Source organism: Vulpes lagopus, chromosome 5, assembly GCF_018345385.1.
Source record: "Vulpes lagopus strain Blue_001 chromosome 5, ASM1834538v1, whole genome shotgun sequence".
Taxonomy (NCBI): Eukaryota; Metazoa; Chordata; class Mammalia; order Carnivora; family Canidae; genus Vulpes; species Vulpes lagopus.
The window spans coordinates 98,557,478-98,570,804 of NC_054828.1; the positions used below are offsets into that span (position 1 = coordinate 98,557,478).

Genomic DNA, 13,327 nt, shown 5'->3' on the forward strand with positions numbered 1-13,327 from the left:
GATGGTTATAGCAAAAATGCAGATGTATAAAAACAAAACCAGATATCCTTTGGGCCTTAAGCCCCTCTTTTGCTACACAAGGGCCCCCTGTTCCTGGCTGCTCTGCCCCAGTTGTCCATGGGAGCCTGAGAGGGACTGCCTGCCCACCAAGTTTATAGGATTTAGTAATTCCTCCCCTCCTCTGCACACTCATGTCCTTTAAGCCCCTCCCTTCAACCCACTCCTAAGTGAACCATCTCCAATGATGCCATTGGGAGCCACGTTCACCTACTACCTTCCTTTCATCGCACCCTCATCTACTACAGGAGGGTCACACCATCGCTCTCTGCCCTAGCACTCCTATTAGAATTTGGGAAACAGACCTGGTGATTAGAACCTTAAGCCCCAAACCTTGCTTCCAAATGTATCCTTACCCACTTTCCTATGAGGACATAGGAAGCCCTCAATTTCAGCATCGGGATTCTGGTTAGACATGACAATTAAAATGAAAACCATTTCTCAATAGCAAGTGTGAGCTTTTGAAGTGAACAGAACAACATACATGTAGGATACAACTCCACTTTAAAAACTAATCAACAAAACAAAACCCAATAAAAGTTAATTAAAATAAATAAATAAATAAATAAAAATAAAAACTAATCAACAAAAACAAAAAACAAAAAAAAAATAAAAACTAATCAACAGAAGAACAGTGTGGTGATTCCTCAAAAACCTAAAAATATAATTACCATATGATCCTGCAATTCCACTTCTGGGTATATACTTAAAAGAATGGAAAGCAAAGTTTCAAAGAGATTTTTGCATATTCATGTTATTAGCAACATCATTAACAATAGCCAAAAGGCAGAAACAACCCAAATGTCTATTGACAGATGAATGGATAAGCAAAAAGTGGAATATTATTCAGCCTTAAAAGATACATAGATATATAGACACACACACAATATACAATGGAATATTATTCAGCCTTATAAAGGAAGGAAATTTGACACATGCTACAACATGAATTAACCCTAAGGATATTCTGCTAAGTGAAAGAAGCCAGACACAAAAAGACAAATATTTTATGAGGTTCCTACAGTAGTCAAATTCAGAAACAGAAGGTAGAATGAGGTTACCAAGGGCTGAAGGTAGTAGGGGATGGGGAAAACACTAAAGTTTATTGAGTCTCACTTTTGGAAGATGAAAAAGTTCTAGAGATGGATGTGGTGACAGTTGTACAAGAATGTGAATGTACTTAATACCACTGAACTGTATACTTTTTAACCTATTTTAAGGGTTATAATAATAAATTTTATGTTAGGTATATTTTACCAGAAAAAAAAGTGATCAACAAAAATATTGAAGCTTCAATTAATCTAATAAGCTAGCAGGATTTTTTAAAAGAAGAGACACAATCAAAAACCCATACACTTCACATTCTTCCTTCTCTCTGAGGACAGAAGTGGGTGACAGGGCCAGGCAGCAAGAGGGCCAGAAGAGCCACCACCGGGTAACCTGATGATCTATAGGCTTCTGAGAGGGAAGGCCAATTCCTCCTGTGGACGCTGATTCGAGAGACAAGACAAAGAACATGGGGTGAGGGCAAGGTGGTATAGCCTGACCTGCCAATGGCTCTTCATGATACCTAATTAAGAGTCATTGGTTCCTGCAAACTGGGGGTTTCCAGAAGATGGTTTCCTCACCATCACAGATCTACAGATACTGTTGTGCTTCCTGGAACTTTAACATAAGAATTCCTTATATTTCAGAAATCATTTCTGGAAAATACAACCTCTGCTAATGCCTTCTGCATTTCCACTGTGTGTAAGATGTTGGTACATGGACAGGTCAGATGCTCCTCAATAACCTCCTCCATGTTTAGGTGAATAGGATGTGTGAAAAGGATATTTACACTTTGCCAGAGGCTCACCCAAGCCAAAAAAGTCTCCACATTGTCCAAGTTACTGCAATCACTTCTAGTTATTTTTTTCTGCTCCTAAAGTCTTTAGACTTCTGCGCAGGGGACACCCACCTGCTGTGGGGAGCCTTTTATGAATACTGGCTTTGCTGGGCTGCCACTGTCTCCAGGGTCCTCAGGCCCCAGGGTAAATGATGAAGGAACTTGGGGCCTGCAAGAGAGTCTCAGCAGATGTCTTCTCTTTTCCTCCTCAACTCATTACTTTCCATTGTAACTCATGTAGATTTTTGTTTGTCTGCTGCATTTATATAAATATCCATGTCTCCCTGCTCTGAACTGAACACCTCAGAATCAAGATGGGGGATAGGAGAGCTGAAGGCAAACCTCCCTGGAAACACAGTAAGGGGACATCTCCTGAGAGCATAGTAGGTGGCCTGCCAGAAGAGAATAGAAGCACATTGTCCTACCGTCAGGTGGATCCCTGGACCCCAAAGAGGTATGCCCAGGTGCGACAGGCAGTGGCGAAATCGGCCCCGTACATTCCATCCACTTTAGTGCAGGGCTTTTGTTTTGAGGGGTAGCTCCTAAGTTTGGGTTTGGGGCTGAACTACTGGAGACAAGCTAAGGCAGCCAGGATCTATTCCATCTCTCCACACCTCTCCTCACACACTCTGTTTCTCCTCCAAATAAGTGTCAGTCATTTAAAGAGTATGTGTGCCTCTGGGACCAGTATTACCAGCCTGCGGGAGCACTGCCTGAGCCCACTGAGCCTGCCTTCCATGAGGATGGTTTAGGATTCGCTTCCTCTAAGAAGCCTCCTTTGGTTGATTTGCCTTCTCTCATAAGATTTGTGTCTATCCTTAAGTCTTCTTCACACATGCTCATTGTGCATCCCCAGCTCATAAGCACCATGTAGCCAGCACAGTGTCTTAAATTTCCCTTCATGGGTGACGGGCACTAAGGAGGGCACATGATGAGGTGAGCATTGGGTTTTATACTATATGTTGGCAAATTGAATTTAAATAAAATGTTTTAAAAACTTCCTTTCACAAGGGCTTTAAATAAGTACTCCATCAGTCAGCTGGGCTCTGTGGCAGATTGTATTTTCCCAAAATGGCCACATGATTTTCCCCCCTCCCCCCATCTCATGTTCTTGTTACAATGTGACCAACACTCCTTCCACTGAGAGGTGGGGTCTCTGCTTCCTCCCTCTGAATGCCAATGGGCCATTGTGATTGCTCTAACAGAATAAGGTGGAAGTGATGCTATATGACTTCCTGGGCTGGATCACAGAAAGGAAACAGCTTCCACCAGGCTCTCCCTTTCCAGGACACTCACTCAGAGATAGCCAGCCACCATGCTGTGGGAAAGCCCAAATTAACTCATGTAGAGATCACATGGAGAGCTGTGTGGAGAGGAACAGAGACCTCCGGCCATCAGCCAGCATCACCCACCAGATACACAAGTGAATGAGCTTTTGGAAGTCTCTGTCCCTAGCCCTGAGCCTTCCAACATAGGCCCTAGACCCTGCAAAGCAGAGACAAGCCATCTTCACTGCCTTTCCAAACCCCTACCCCACAGAACATGCAAGCATGATTAATGGTAGCTCAGTGCAGCCATAGGAACTGGGTTTCCATAAATGTGGTCACAGGATGAATAATTCCAAAGTTCTTTCTTTTATAAAACAGACTTTTGTTAACTGCCCCAACATCATTCTTTCTCTTCTTGGCAATGGAGCTCCTATCCTTAGCTCCTGAAGGACCATGGCTCAGAGTGTCCATCTTTCTACTCATAACCACTGTCTACTAACTGCACTTCTTCAGCAAGACTGGGCCACTTTGGGAAAGGTAGAACCAAAGGGAGATGCTGTTCATAATCCTAGCAAAGGGCTTCCTTCCAGAGACCACCCACTGCCACAATCCCACAGTAAGGCAGGTATAACTAAATCACTACCCAATCAGGGGTAAGAAGACATTTCCCTTCCCAAATGAAGAACATGTTCAGCCCAGAGAATAGTCCCCACCAATGAAGTGAGGTGTTGATAACCATACAGAACAATGCCAGGCACCTGCCGTGGCCGAGAGCAAGGTGAGCAGGAATCTTTTCCACAACACAGACCCCATACAAGCACGGGGGCAAAGGCACCATTCTGCCAGGATCTGCTATCTTATTGTCAGGTCTACCCTGCTCTGCTACCTGACCTGATTCGAAAAGGTCAATGGTTGGCAAAAGTCCCCTCAGCCTCACCAAGTATTAAAAACAAAGCTTTTTTTCTCAAGCTCCATATATACTCTAAGTTTCTGCCCGAGTTAGAACTTTCCACAGAGCCACAGAGTAACCCTCACCATTGCAGATACGAGCACACATTTGTTCTCTGAACTAGAGCAAGACCTTAGGTTTCTTAGGGAAGAGACACCTTTAGCTCTCAAGCAGAAACAGGCAGCTACCATTCATGATAAGAGGGACGCAGATATGAGGAAAGTTCTGCCAAAGGAAAAGAATGGAAAGGGTAATATCTGCTCCCGCCACAAACACACACCCACCCAGTACCCAGCCCACAGCAGTTCAGGATCCACTGTCCACATCATGCTTCCTAAGTGCAGAGCAGTAGTACATCTTGTCACTGGGAGCAGCCTAGCTGTGTTAGCCAGAGAACAGGTGCTTCTGCAGGATGCTCTGCCTGGCCATGTGCAAGCACCAGGCACACCTATGATCCCAAAGCATAAAAGAAATCTTGAGCTTCCCTGGAGCAGCTTTCTCCCAAGAGTATCCAGAAATGTCCAGCACGAACACGTTTCTTCCCACACACTCATTCCCGGTTCTGAGTGGTTCTTGCCCAGTCCTGCCTTCTTCCCGCTTTACCCCACACAGGGCACCAGCAACTTTTCGAGGCTTCTATGATTGCCCACTTTATGGCTCGAGTCACAGTTAAATGTAAACAAGTACATACAACCTGTTACAGGCAATCTCATTTGAAGTAACTATGGTTTGTTTGTGGAGAGCTGGCCAGATGACACTGATCAGTGGGTGGCACTTTTCACTCAGGCATGAGCAGTTTGTTGTAAGGACAGGAGGGACATTGTTTGTTGCCCCTCCATTGAGATGGAATATTAAGCAAGTTCAACATCTTAATACATTTTTATGAATATTAGTACAAGAAATCAACGTTTTTCATAAACATGATTGATGCACTTGAGAAAAAGGCAGAAATCATGAAGACAAAAAATGGAGCTATTAGCCATTCTAAGATGTACCTAAGACAAGACGGGGGCCCCCATTGGAGCTCAGAGGCTTCACTAACAAGGCTTCACCCAGCTTTCTGTTTGCCTGGCCTCCATCTCTCATGCAAGACATCTCCGATCTCTGTTCTTACTCCTACACGGAATACGTTACCCAAAAATCACTTGTGTCCCTCCCCTACAGCAGTAGATTTTTTGTTTTATTTTTATTTTTTTAAGATTTTATTTATCTATTCATGATAGGGAGAGAGAGAGAGGCAGAGACACAGGCAGAGGGAGAAGCAGGCTCCACACCGGGAGCCTGACGCAGGACTTGATCCTGGGACTCCAGGATCATGCACTGGGCCAAAAGCAGGCGCCGAACCGCTGAGCCACCCAGGGATCTCCACATTTTTGTTTTAAAAGAAATATACTACCTACCACCACTTTTATGTAAAAACCCTATTCCTCCAAATTATCAGTAACCCTCACCAATCAAGCAACTAGAACAATTCTAATTGCTGTGAACTGATACCATGGGTAGAGTAGCCATCAAAATTAAGCTCAAAAACCCACAGACTTGAGCAAATCAAAAGCTATAAACCAGTAAGTTTATCCCTTAAGAGAGAAAAAAAAAGTTTAACTTTACCTGTGACTATAGCGAATGGCTATCGTCAACCCAAGCTGTAATTAAAAAGAGAGGGAAAATACATATTAAATAATATTAAAAGTATGATGAATTCACAGGAAAATTAACTTATTATAGTCCGTAATTTTTAAAACATTTCCTAAAATTTCCTACTGTTTATGCTTCATAAATAACACCTTTTAATGATAGATCTTTCATTTCAACATAGATCTTAAAAGATAGTCATATTTTGAAATGGTCTCTAGACACCTAAAATATTTCATGTGTCTCTCATCTGGAAAGACTTTCCTGTTATAAGAGTTTTTTTTTTTTTTTTTTGCTTTTTTCCCCTTTTTTCTTTACATTTTTTAAATTTAATTTTAAAAAAAATTTATTGAAGTATAATAGGCAAATAAATTGTATATATTCAATGTATACAATATGGTGATTTGATATACATATACAGTGTGAAATTATTACTGTATGTTATCACATTAATTAACACATCCATCACTTCACATAGTTACCTTTTCTCTTCCTTTTTTTTTTTTTTTTTGGTAAGACCACTTAAGATCTACTCTCTTAGCAAATTTCAAGTATACAATACAGTATTGTTAACTATATTCACCATGTTATGCCTTAAATCTCCAGAGCTTATTCATCTTACAACTAAAAGTTTATACCCTCTGACCAACATCTCCCTGCTTGCCCCACCCCCAGCCCCCAGCAACCACCATTCTACTCCCTGTTTGTATGAGCAAAACAGGGCTCTTTCAGCTCTGAGACAAAGCCGTGAAAGGATGGGATTCAGTGTGTGGCTGATTCTGAAGTTTGGCATACCCGGGTCCCGGGAGTAGCTCTTTCCCTACCCTGTTGCCCCAGGAGTGCTGAGTAGAGACTAGGCCATGAGGGGGACTGGTTACCCAGGCCAGAGTCTTGCCAGGCGATCTGTACAACTTTCACACTGATTCCATAAGCTCAAGGCCAGCAAACTGCACCTCTGAGGACAGCAAAGAGATTGAGTCCACACTACATATATGGCATCAAAAGAAAGTGCACAGGATCACTGGACACAGCAACAAGCAGAGACCAAGGTGACACTGTTATTTCCTTTTTACTCTCTGAGAGTGTCATGGAAACCTCTCCAGCATAAGTGGGGATCCAATCATATGGCATGGACCTCAGCTAGTTCACGCAAGATCAGTAGCAGATTCCAGAAGAGTCAGGCCACACGAGTTCAACTGCTGACTGCATGGGCATCAAGTTATTTAAACTCTCAGAGCCACAGTGTCTGCAACTATATAATGGGCAAATAATTACTTTATCATGTAAGGATTAAGCAGTTTTTCTATTTTTGTGTGCATGCACATGCATGTGCACACTGCTTATAGATAGGAAAAACTCTGTAAATAGTAACTACCACTACTACCATTATATATAGGCAATACCCCATTTACAAAAATGTTTTCATTTTCCAAATTTTTTTAAAGATTTTATTTATTTACTTACTTTAAGAGACAGAGAGAAAGAGAGTGCAGAGCAGAGGAACAGAGGACAGAGGAAGAGATTCCCAGCCGACTCCCTGCTGAGCGCAGAGTCCAACTCAGGGCTTGATCCCACGACCCTGAGATCATGACCTGAGCCAAAATCAAGAGTTGGATGCTCAATTGACTGAGCCACTCTTCATTTTCCAAAATTTAATTTCTAAATTAGTTTTTGGAACTTAGAAAGTATCATGTAAAAATGATCAGCCTCAATCATGCCTATATATGTCTCATCAACTCACTGTGGCTGAACTATGGCACTACTAGTTTAAGGAACCGAGAGCAGTTAAAAATCCAAGCATCATCTGGGCAAAAGTCTACCTAAGGTGAACTCTTACATCCCCAACACATCACTGGCAGTTTCCTGATGTCTGCCCCACTGGCAGTGGGGTGGGGAGATTATTTCCATGGGGTTTTCCTGGACCCTGGATGACACAAGGGTCCCTGGGCAGAGGAGGGTGGAAGGGGTGATGAAGAGGCAAGGAGAGGGAGAGTTGGAAAAAGTAAAATCATTGGGATGAATATAATATTATATGTCAACTATACTTCAATTAAATTAAAAAAAAAAAAAAGAAAGGAAGGAAGCCTAACACCTCTGTCTAGCTAGACACACTGCAGAATCCCTCAACTATTGTTGGAATAGCTCAGCTCCCAAATGATTCAGCTGTATGTTATCCCTATGCATACCACAAATGCAGAACCGACATCAGTGAACCATCAGGACTCAGAGAGGATAGGCTTAATTTTACAAAAAGATTATCTAGAAGTGAAGGCGTGAAATATAGAACATCAAGTTGATTTCACATCACATTCACCTGAATATATACAATTGTCTATCAACTAAATCAGGAGTATAGTTTTTTGGGATTTAAGCAAACGAAAAAGGAAGATGCCTCAGGGATAATCAAGAATTTAAAGAACAAGAAGGAAATTATTTAGGAAGGAAATAAAAACAGAAACTGCAGCCAAAAGGTCAGGATGAGTAATTTACGATTTCACATGCCACGTAATTTTACATTTCCTGGAGTTAAAAAGTTCTGGCTTACAGTTAGGCTAATTATAAGATAATTTTACTAACTGAATATTTTGATAAGCTTTAGATACTCCTTAATTTGTGGCTTTTCCACAGTTGAAAGATATGACTTTGCTGGAGCAGAGAGAGAAAATGGGCATGGGAGAGACAAAAATAAAAAAGCAGAGGAAGTTTTTGGTGATGGCCGTGTTGGTTAAAAGGAGCTGGGTGATAAATCCTTCAGAGAGATAAATTTCAATTAAGCACTTTTATTCATATTTTCCTGGCTTCAGAATCAAATATGTTCTGTTGTCATTTTTAAAAGGACATCTTTGTGAAGGAAGAAAGTGCAAATCATGGAGTCACCAGACCAGCCACGGCATCCCGCATGGCTCTGTGTGAACAGGCCAGGTAAAGACATGCTAGGGAACAAGATGATCCGAACCCCAAGCAAAGGGATTGGATCCAATTAGGCAGCCCTGACAAGATGCTGGAACAATGTAGAGAAGTCCTAATAGGCCTTGCCATGACATCTCAGGTTGGAACATGAGTCAGGAGACTCTTTATGTCTGCTCTTCTTCACTCCTACATATTATCTGACTCTAGAGAAAGCAGGGGAGGTAGACAATTTTCTGAGGTTTCTATACCATAGCAAATACAAGATAAAGGCAACTGTGTAATCTGCTGAGAGTTGGGCCAGAGATAATCTTCTTCCCTGGCATTAGGAACCTAGCTAGATAGGCCTCTCTGAGCCCCCGCCCTGCTAAGAAGCATCAGCAACTCATAAATGCTTTAAACAAGTCTCACTACTGCCTGTGTCTGCACAGACATGCATGCAACCTGCGCATGTGCACACTTTATGACTGATTTACACATGCATAGGCAATGCAGATATACACACGTGTGCACACTTAGACCCAATACACACATGTGTGCTCGCACACTTTTGCTTGCATATGCATTTCCACTTGCACATATGCATGCACACGTACAGCACTCATGTGTGCACATATCCCAACAAGCATGTGTTATGTGCACACATCCATGCACACATGCTTACACAGTACTCAGATGCAAACATATGTATGCACTGGCACATATGCACATACACACATTCATGCAGAGGTGCACACATGCACTTACCCACGTGCACAGAGATGCTTTGGCATTCAGAGAGGCCCAGAGAGCCCCCTGAGACAAAGGGAGGCCTCAAACAATTGACCCTTTTGTTGCTGGTCTCAGCAGGAACCCAGAAGAGAGAGAGGAGAGAGGCCTAGGGGTTGGCCCCCTGACCCCAGGCCCGCCAGGGCTGAGGCCCAGGGACATGGAGGTCAGCTGGAATTTTGTGCTGGTGCCCTCCCTGGAGAACAACCCCTCAGAACATACTGTAAGTATTGCCAGAATGCATTTAACAAACTCCCACTCAGAGTACTTCTTTTCAGATTTACACAATTTGTTAATAACAAAATTAAATCACATTTTAATGGCAAGGAAAGAGTAATTTAACATTTTTCAAAATGTCCACCAGTTACAAAAACCTTTTTCCTGCTGCTTTGCCCTAAAAATGCTCCTTTTTTGGAACAGCTGACTAAGGCAGCTGTTTTGTATCAAGTCTGAAGGTTTTCTATATGACCCAGGGAGCTCAGACAACAGGCAGACCTTGCTGCATTAAAGAGTAATCCGAGAATAATTTGCCATAAAACCCCCCGAAGTGCGCCAGCTGTAGCTGGATACGCCCTATAAAGCACCATGTAGACTGCATGGATCTTGTAAAATAATCATAATAATTTTAGAAAACAGATTTTTAAAACACCTTTAAAAAAATTTTTTTAAGGAAATAAATGGGTGGCACTGTCTTAGCAGGGCACTTCTCTTACGTGGGTTCCCTTCCCTGTCCACAGATTGTCACTAAGCATCTCTTCCTAATGCCCACTTGACCAAGAGTGCCTGTGTTGTTGCGAATCCCCCTTACAGGTCCACTGTGCTTCGCGTTTATGATGTGCTGTCACACACACAAGGCAGCTGGGGGCAGCTAAGGAGGAAGAGTCCATTAAATGCCGGCCCCAAAGTGACCCAGCTAGTGAGTGGTGATGCTCCAAGTCTGGGTCGAGAACTTTCTAGACTTGGGTGATATGCTGGCCAGGGCTGGGACCAAGAACCATATCCTTTCACAGGATCAGCTACCAACCTGCTACAACCCTGATACTAGCACTCCCTATTCCTCATGAAAAGGTGTAAACCAAAGGCTTTCGTATGAAAACTCCCACATTGTAAACTGATTTGAATATTTTTCAAATAATGTGAGCCAAACAAAACATATCAGTGGAATTTGGCCAGGGGGCCACCAGTCTGCAACCTCACTTTATACCTTTTCATATTGCCAAGCCTCTCCTTGGGTTCTCAAATCTTCCAATCTGAATTAATTAGTTTGTGACAAATCTAGAAAAAGCTTTCTTGTTATTCATGAGTCTTCTTTCCTTTCCTATAATTATGTGAAACTTTTTCTTTAGTTTATTTCTTTTTAAATTTCATGTGTCCAAAGGGTCTATCACAAAATCAAAAAGAAAAACTTGTTGTTTGCTTTCTTCCTGCACTTTTCAACTATCCCTTCCCCTTTTATGGGAAATACAGAAGAGGAGCCTAAAGGGGTGAAGAAGGGGCATGGTGTGGACAGAATCCCACACAGAGCCATGGTGTGCTGACACCAGGAAGCCAGCAAAGGGATAAAGTAATCCACCAAATGGGTCCTTAACTCCTTCCCTGGCTGTCTTTCCAGCACTGTTCTCTCCTGATAATAGCAGGACCCCATGCTCCTCATAAAAGCACCCTCCAAGGCTGCTCGTTTCACAGGCATCACCCTGGATCTTCCTGGCCTCCCATGCCTGATTCTCAAACCTATGCCATACATGCCACAACTCACTAGTCCTTAGCCTTGGGGTCTGTCTAGGGCTTTCTTAGGCACTTACTACATCCTCCAAAAAATTAACTGCGCTGAACAGATGCTAACGGTCAGTCACCATGAGCTCTGTGGTCAAGTTCCCTGGTTTTTCTTGCCTTTTCCTCAATGTAAAATGGGGTTATGTTAGACAGATTAATTTAGACTTAAGAGATGAGGACTAGCAAGGATCCTTGTCTCACAAGAACCTGTGAGAAATGCGAATTCTTCAGCCCTAATCCTACTGAATTAGAAACTCTGGGGTTGTTTTAGCCATTCCTCCAGGGGTAGGTTTAGAAGCACTGAATGAGATGATACATGGAAAGAAGGTAGCAATATGCTTGGCATGATGACTATTACTAACTGCCATGATGATGATGATGACGATAATGATGATGATAACACATAGTAAAGCTATTTTCATTTTACATGCTTTTGATGTCCTTTCAGTGTCTACACTCAACTTCAGGGATTGTCATCTCTGGGAGTTCAGGCAGGCTCATGGGCAGGCCTGAGGTTATGTTTTGGGAAATGAGGCCTCCTGGAGCTCCCAGGTGAGCACCCACTCAGCAAGGAGAGGTGTGTGCACTTTGCTGAGACCCACTGTTTGCTGTGGGCCAGTATCCTGGAGGCCAAGGGTGAGCCTTACAAGCTGCAGCCCTTCCCTTCCATATGCCATTCCCCTTGAAAGAGTGAGAAAACAGCAAGAAAGGCAGAAGGAAGAAAAACAGCAACATATTTTTCATTACTGAGCTTATTTTGTGATGTTATCCTTCCATGGTCCCTTAAAATTAAAAAAAAAAAAACACTTCAAAAAAAAATCACAAAAAGAGACACTAAAGTTTAGGAAAAGAAAGAGACATGCATAATATGTAGGATCTTTTCAGATTTGCCAGAAACCTAACAATTCAGATCTGAAACTCTCAAAACCTGATGTAAGAGATAAGTTGCTATATCAATGGAAATTAACATACAACGAACATTGACATGTAGGCAGCGGTTGTTTAACCAACCTAAGAAAACAGGTTGTTTTTAAGACTCTAAGCCCCAAATGACTGAAAAGGTAAAAGCAATGATGGTGCTGTTCCTCATTGCTGTCCGCAAGAACCTGAGCCAGACGCTATCTTTTTGGACTAAACATTACAACACTGCTTAAAAAACAAGTAGATGGGTTTTCACAAGGACTTACATTGGTCCTCATTTCATCCAAAATGAAAACATGTATTAGTCTCGAGTTGCTGCCCCACAGTTATAGCACCGTGGACCCATTCTGCTAGGCATTTTCCAGGGACCAAGCCCCGTAAGCTATGGGGCTCTGGCAGGTGGAGGAACCCCCTGCCCTCTATCTCAGTGCCCTCCTCTGCAGAGCTGACAGGAACTATAGTCCCCAGGGGCCACAGGGGAGGAAGCTCTCAGGGTCTGGCAATGGTAAGTGCTTCGGGAGGCTGGCTGTTGTCTTTGTCATTGTCATTAAGTGGCCACGGTCTATGTCACAGCACAGTGAATGTGCAGCAGGGCCTGGTTCCTCTCTATGTGCCTGGGACCCAGAGCTGGACAAACAGGGCTGCCAAATAGTCAGCTTCGTGAACAACTGAATTCACTCTAGGCAGTTCCTCTGATGCTTACAGTGTGTTCATGAATGTATTTTTTAGGTTATAGGTTTCAAACAAAATCATTGTGGATTTTGGTTTCTTTGCTTCTCTTGATATGAATGGTTGAGTATTCGATAATATCATAAACCACACCCTCTTTTCCTAGAAAGCCTAACTTCAATTTAAATCAGCATGACAGTGGACTTGGATTTTTGTGTGCAGTCTACATCACAGAATACCTAACCCAGGAAAGCTCTGGAACTTTCCATGGCAAATACTACTTAAGTGAAAACTTGATTATTAAGTCAAAGAGTTAGAGAGGCGAGGAGGAGGAGGCTGAAGAGAAGAAAAGGAAATGTACAAGAGGGAAAAAAAATAAGTGATGCCCTCAAATGCAGACAATAACAAAAATATTTGAGGACATTTCTAGGGTGGATTTGGTGCTGTCAAATACAAGAAAATGAAAGACTGTTCATAGCCTGTCACAGGAGCTTAGAG

The 13,327-nt window shown here is 42.6% G+C and overlaps 1 protein-coding gene across 1 annotated transcript in view; it reads right to left on the reverse strand.

Moving 5' to 3' along the window:
• Positions 1 to 13,327, reverse strand: part of ACOXL (acyl-CoA oxidase like) — a 351,756-nt gene that overhangs the window by 252,245 nt on the left and 86,184 nt on the right. The window contains exon 10 of the mRNA XM_041756084.1: positions 5,768 to 5,802. Coding sequence (XP_041612018.1) covers positions 5,768 to 5,802 — 35 coding nt within the window. The remainder of the gene's footprint in view (positions 1 to 5,767; positions 5,803 to 13,327) is intronic.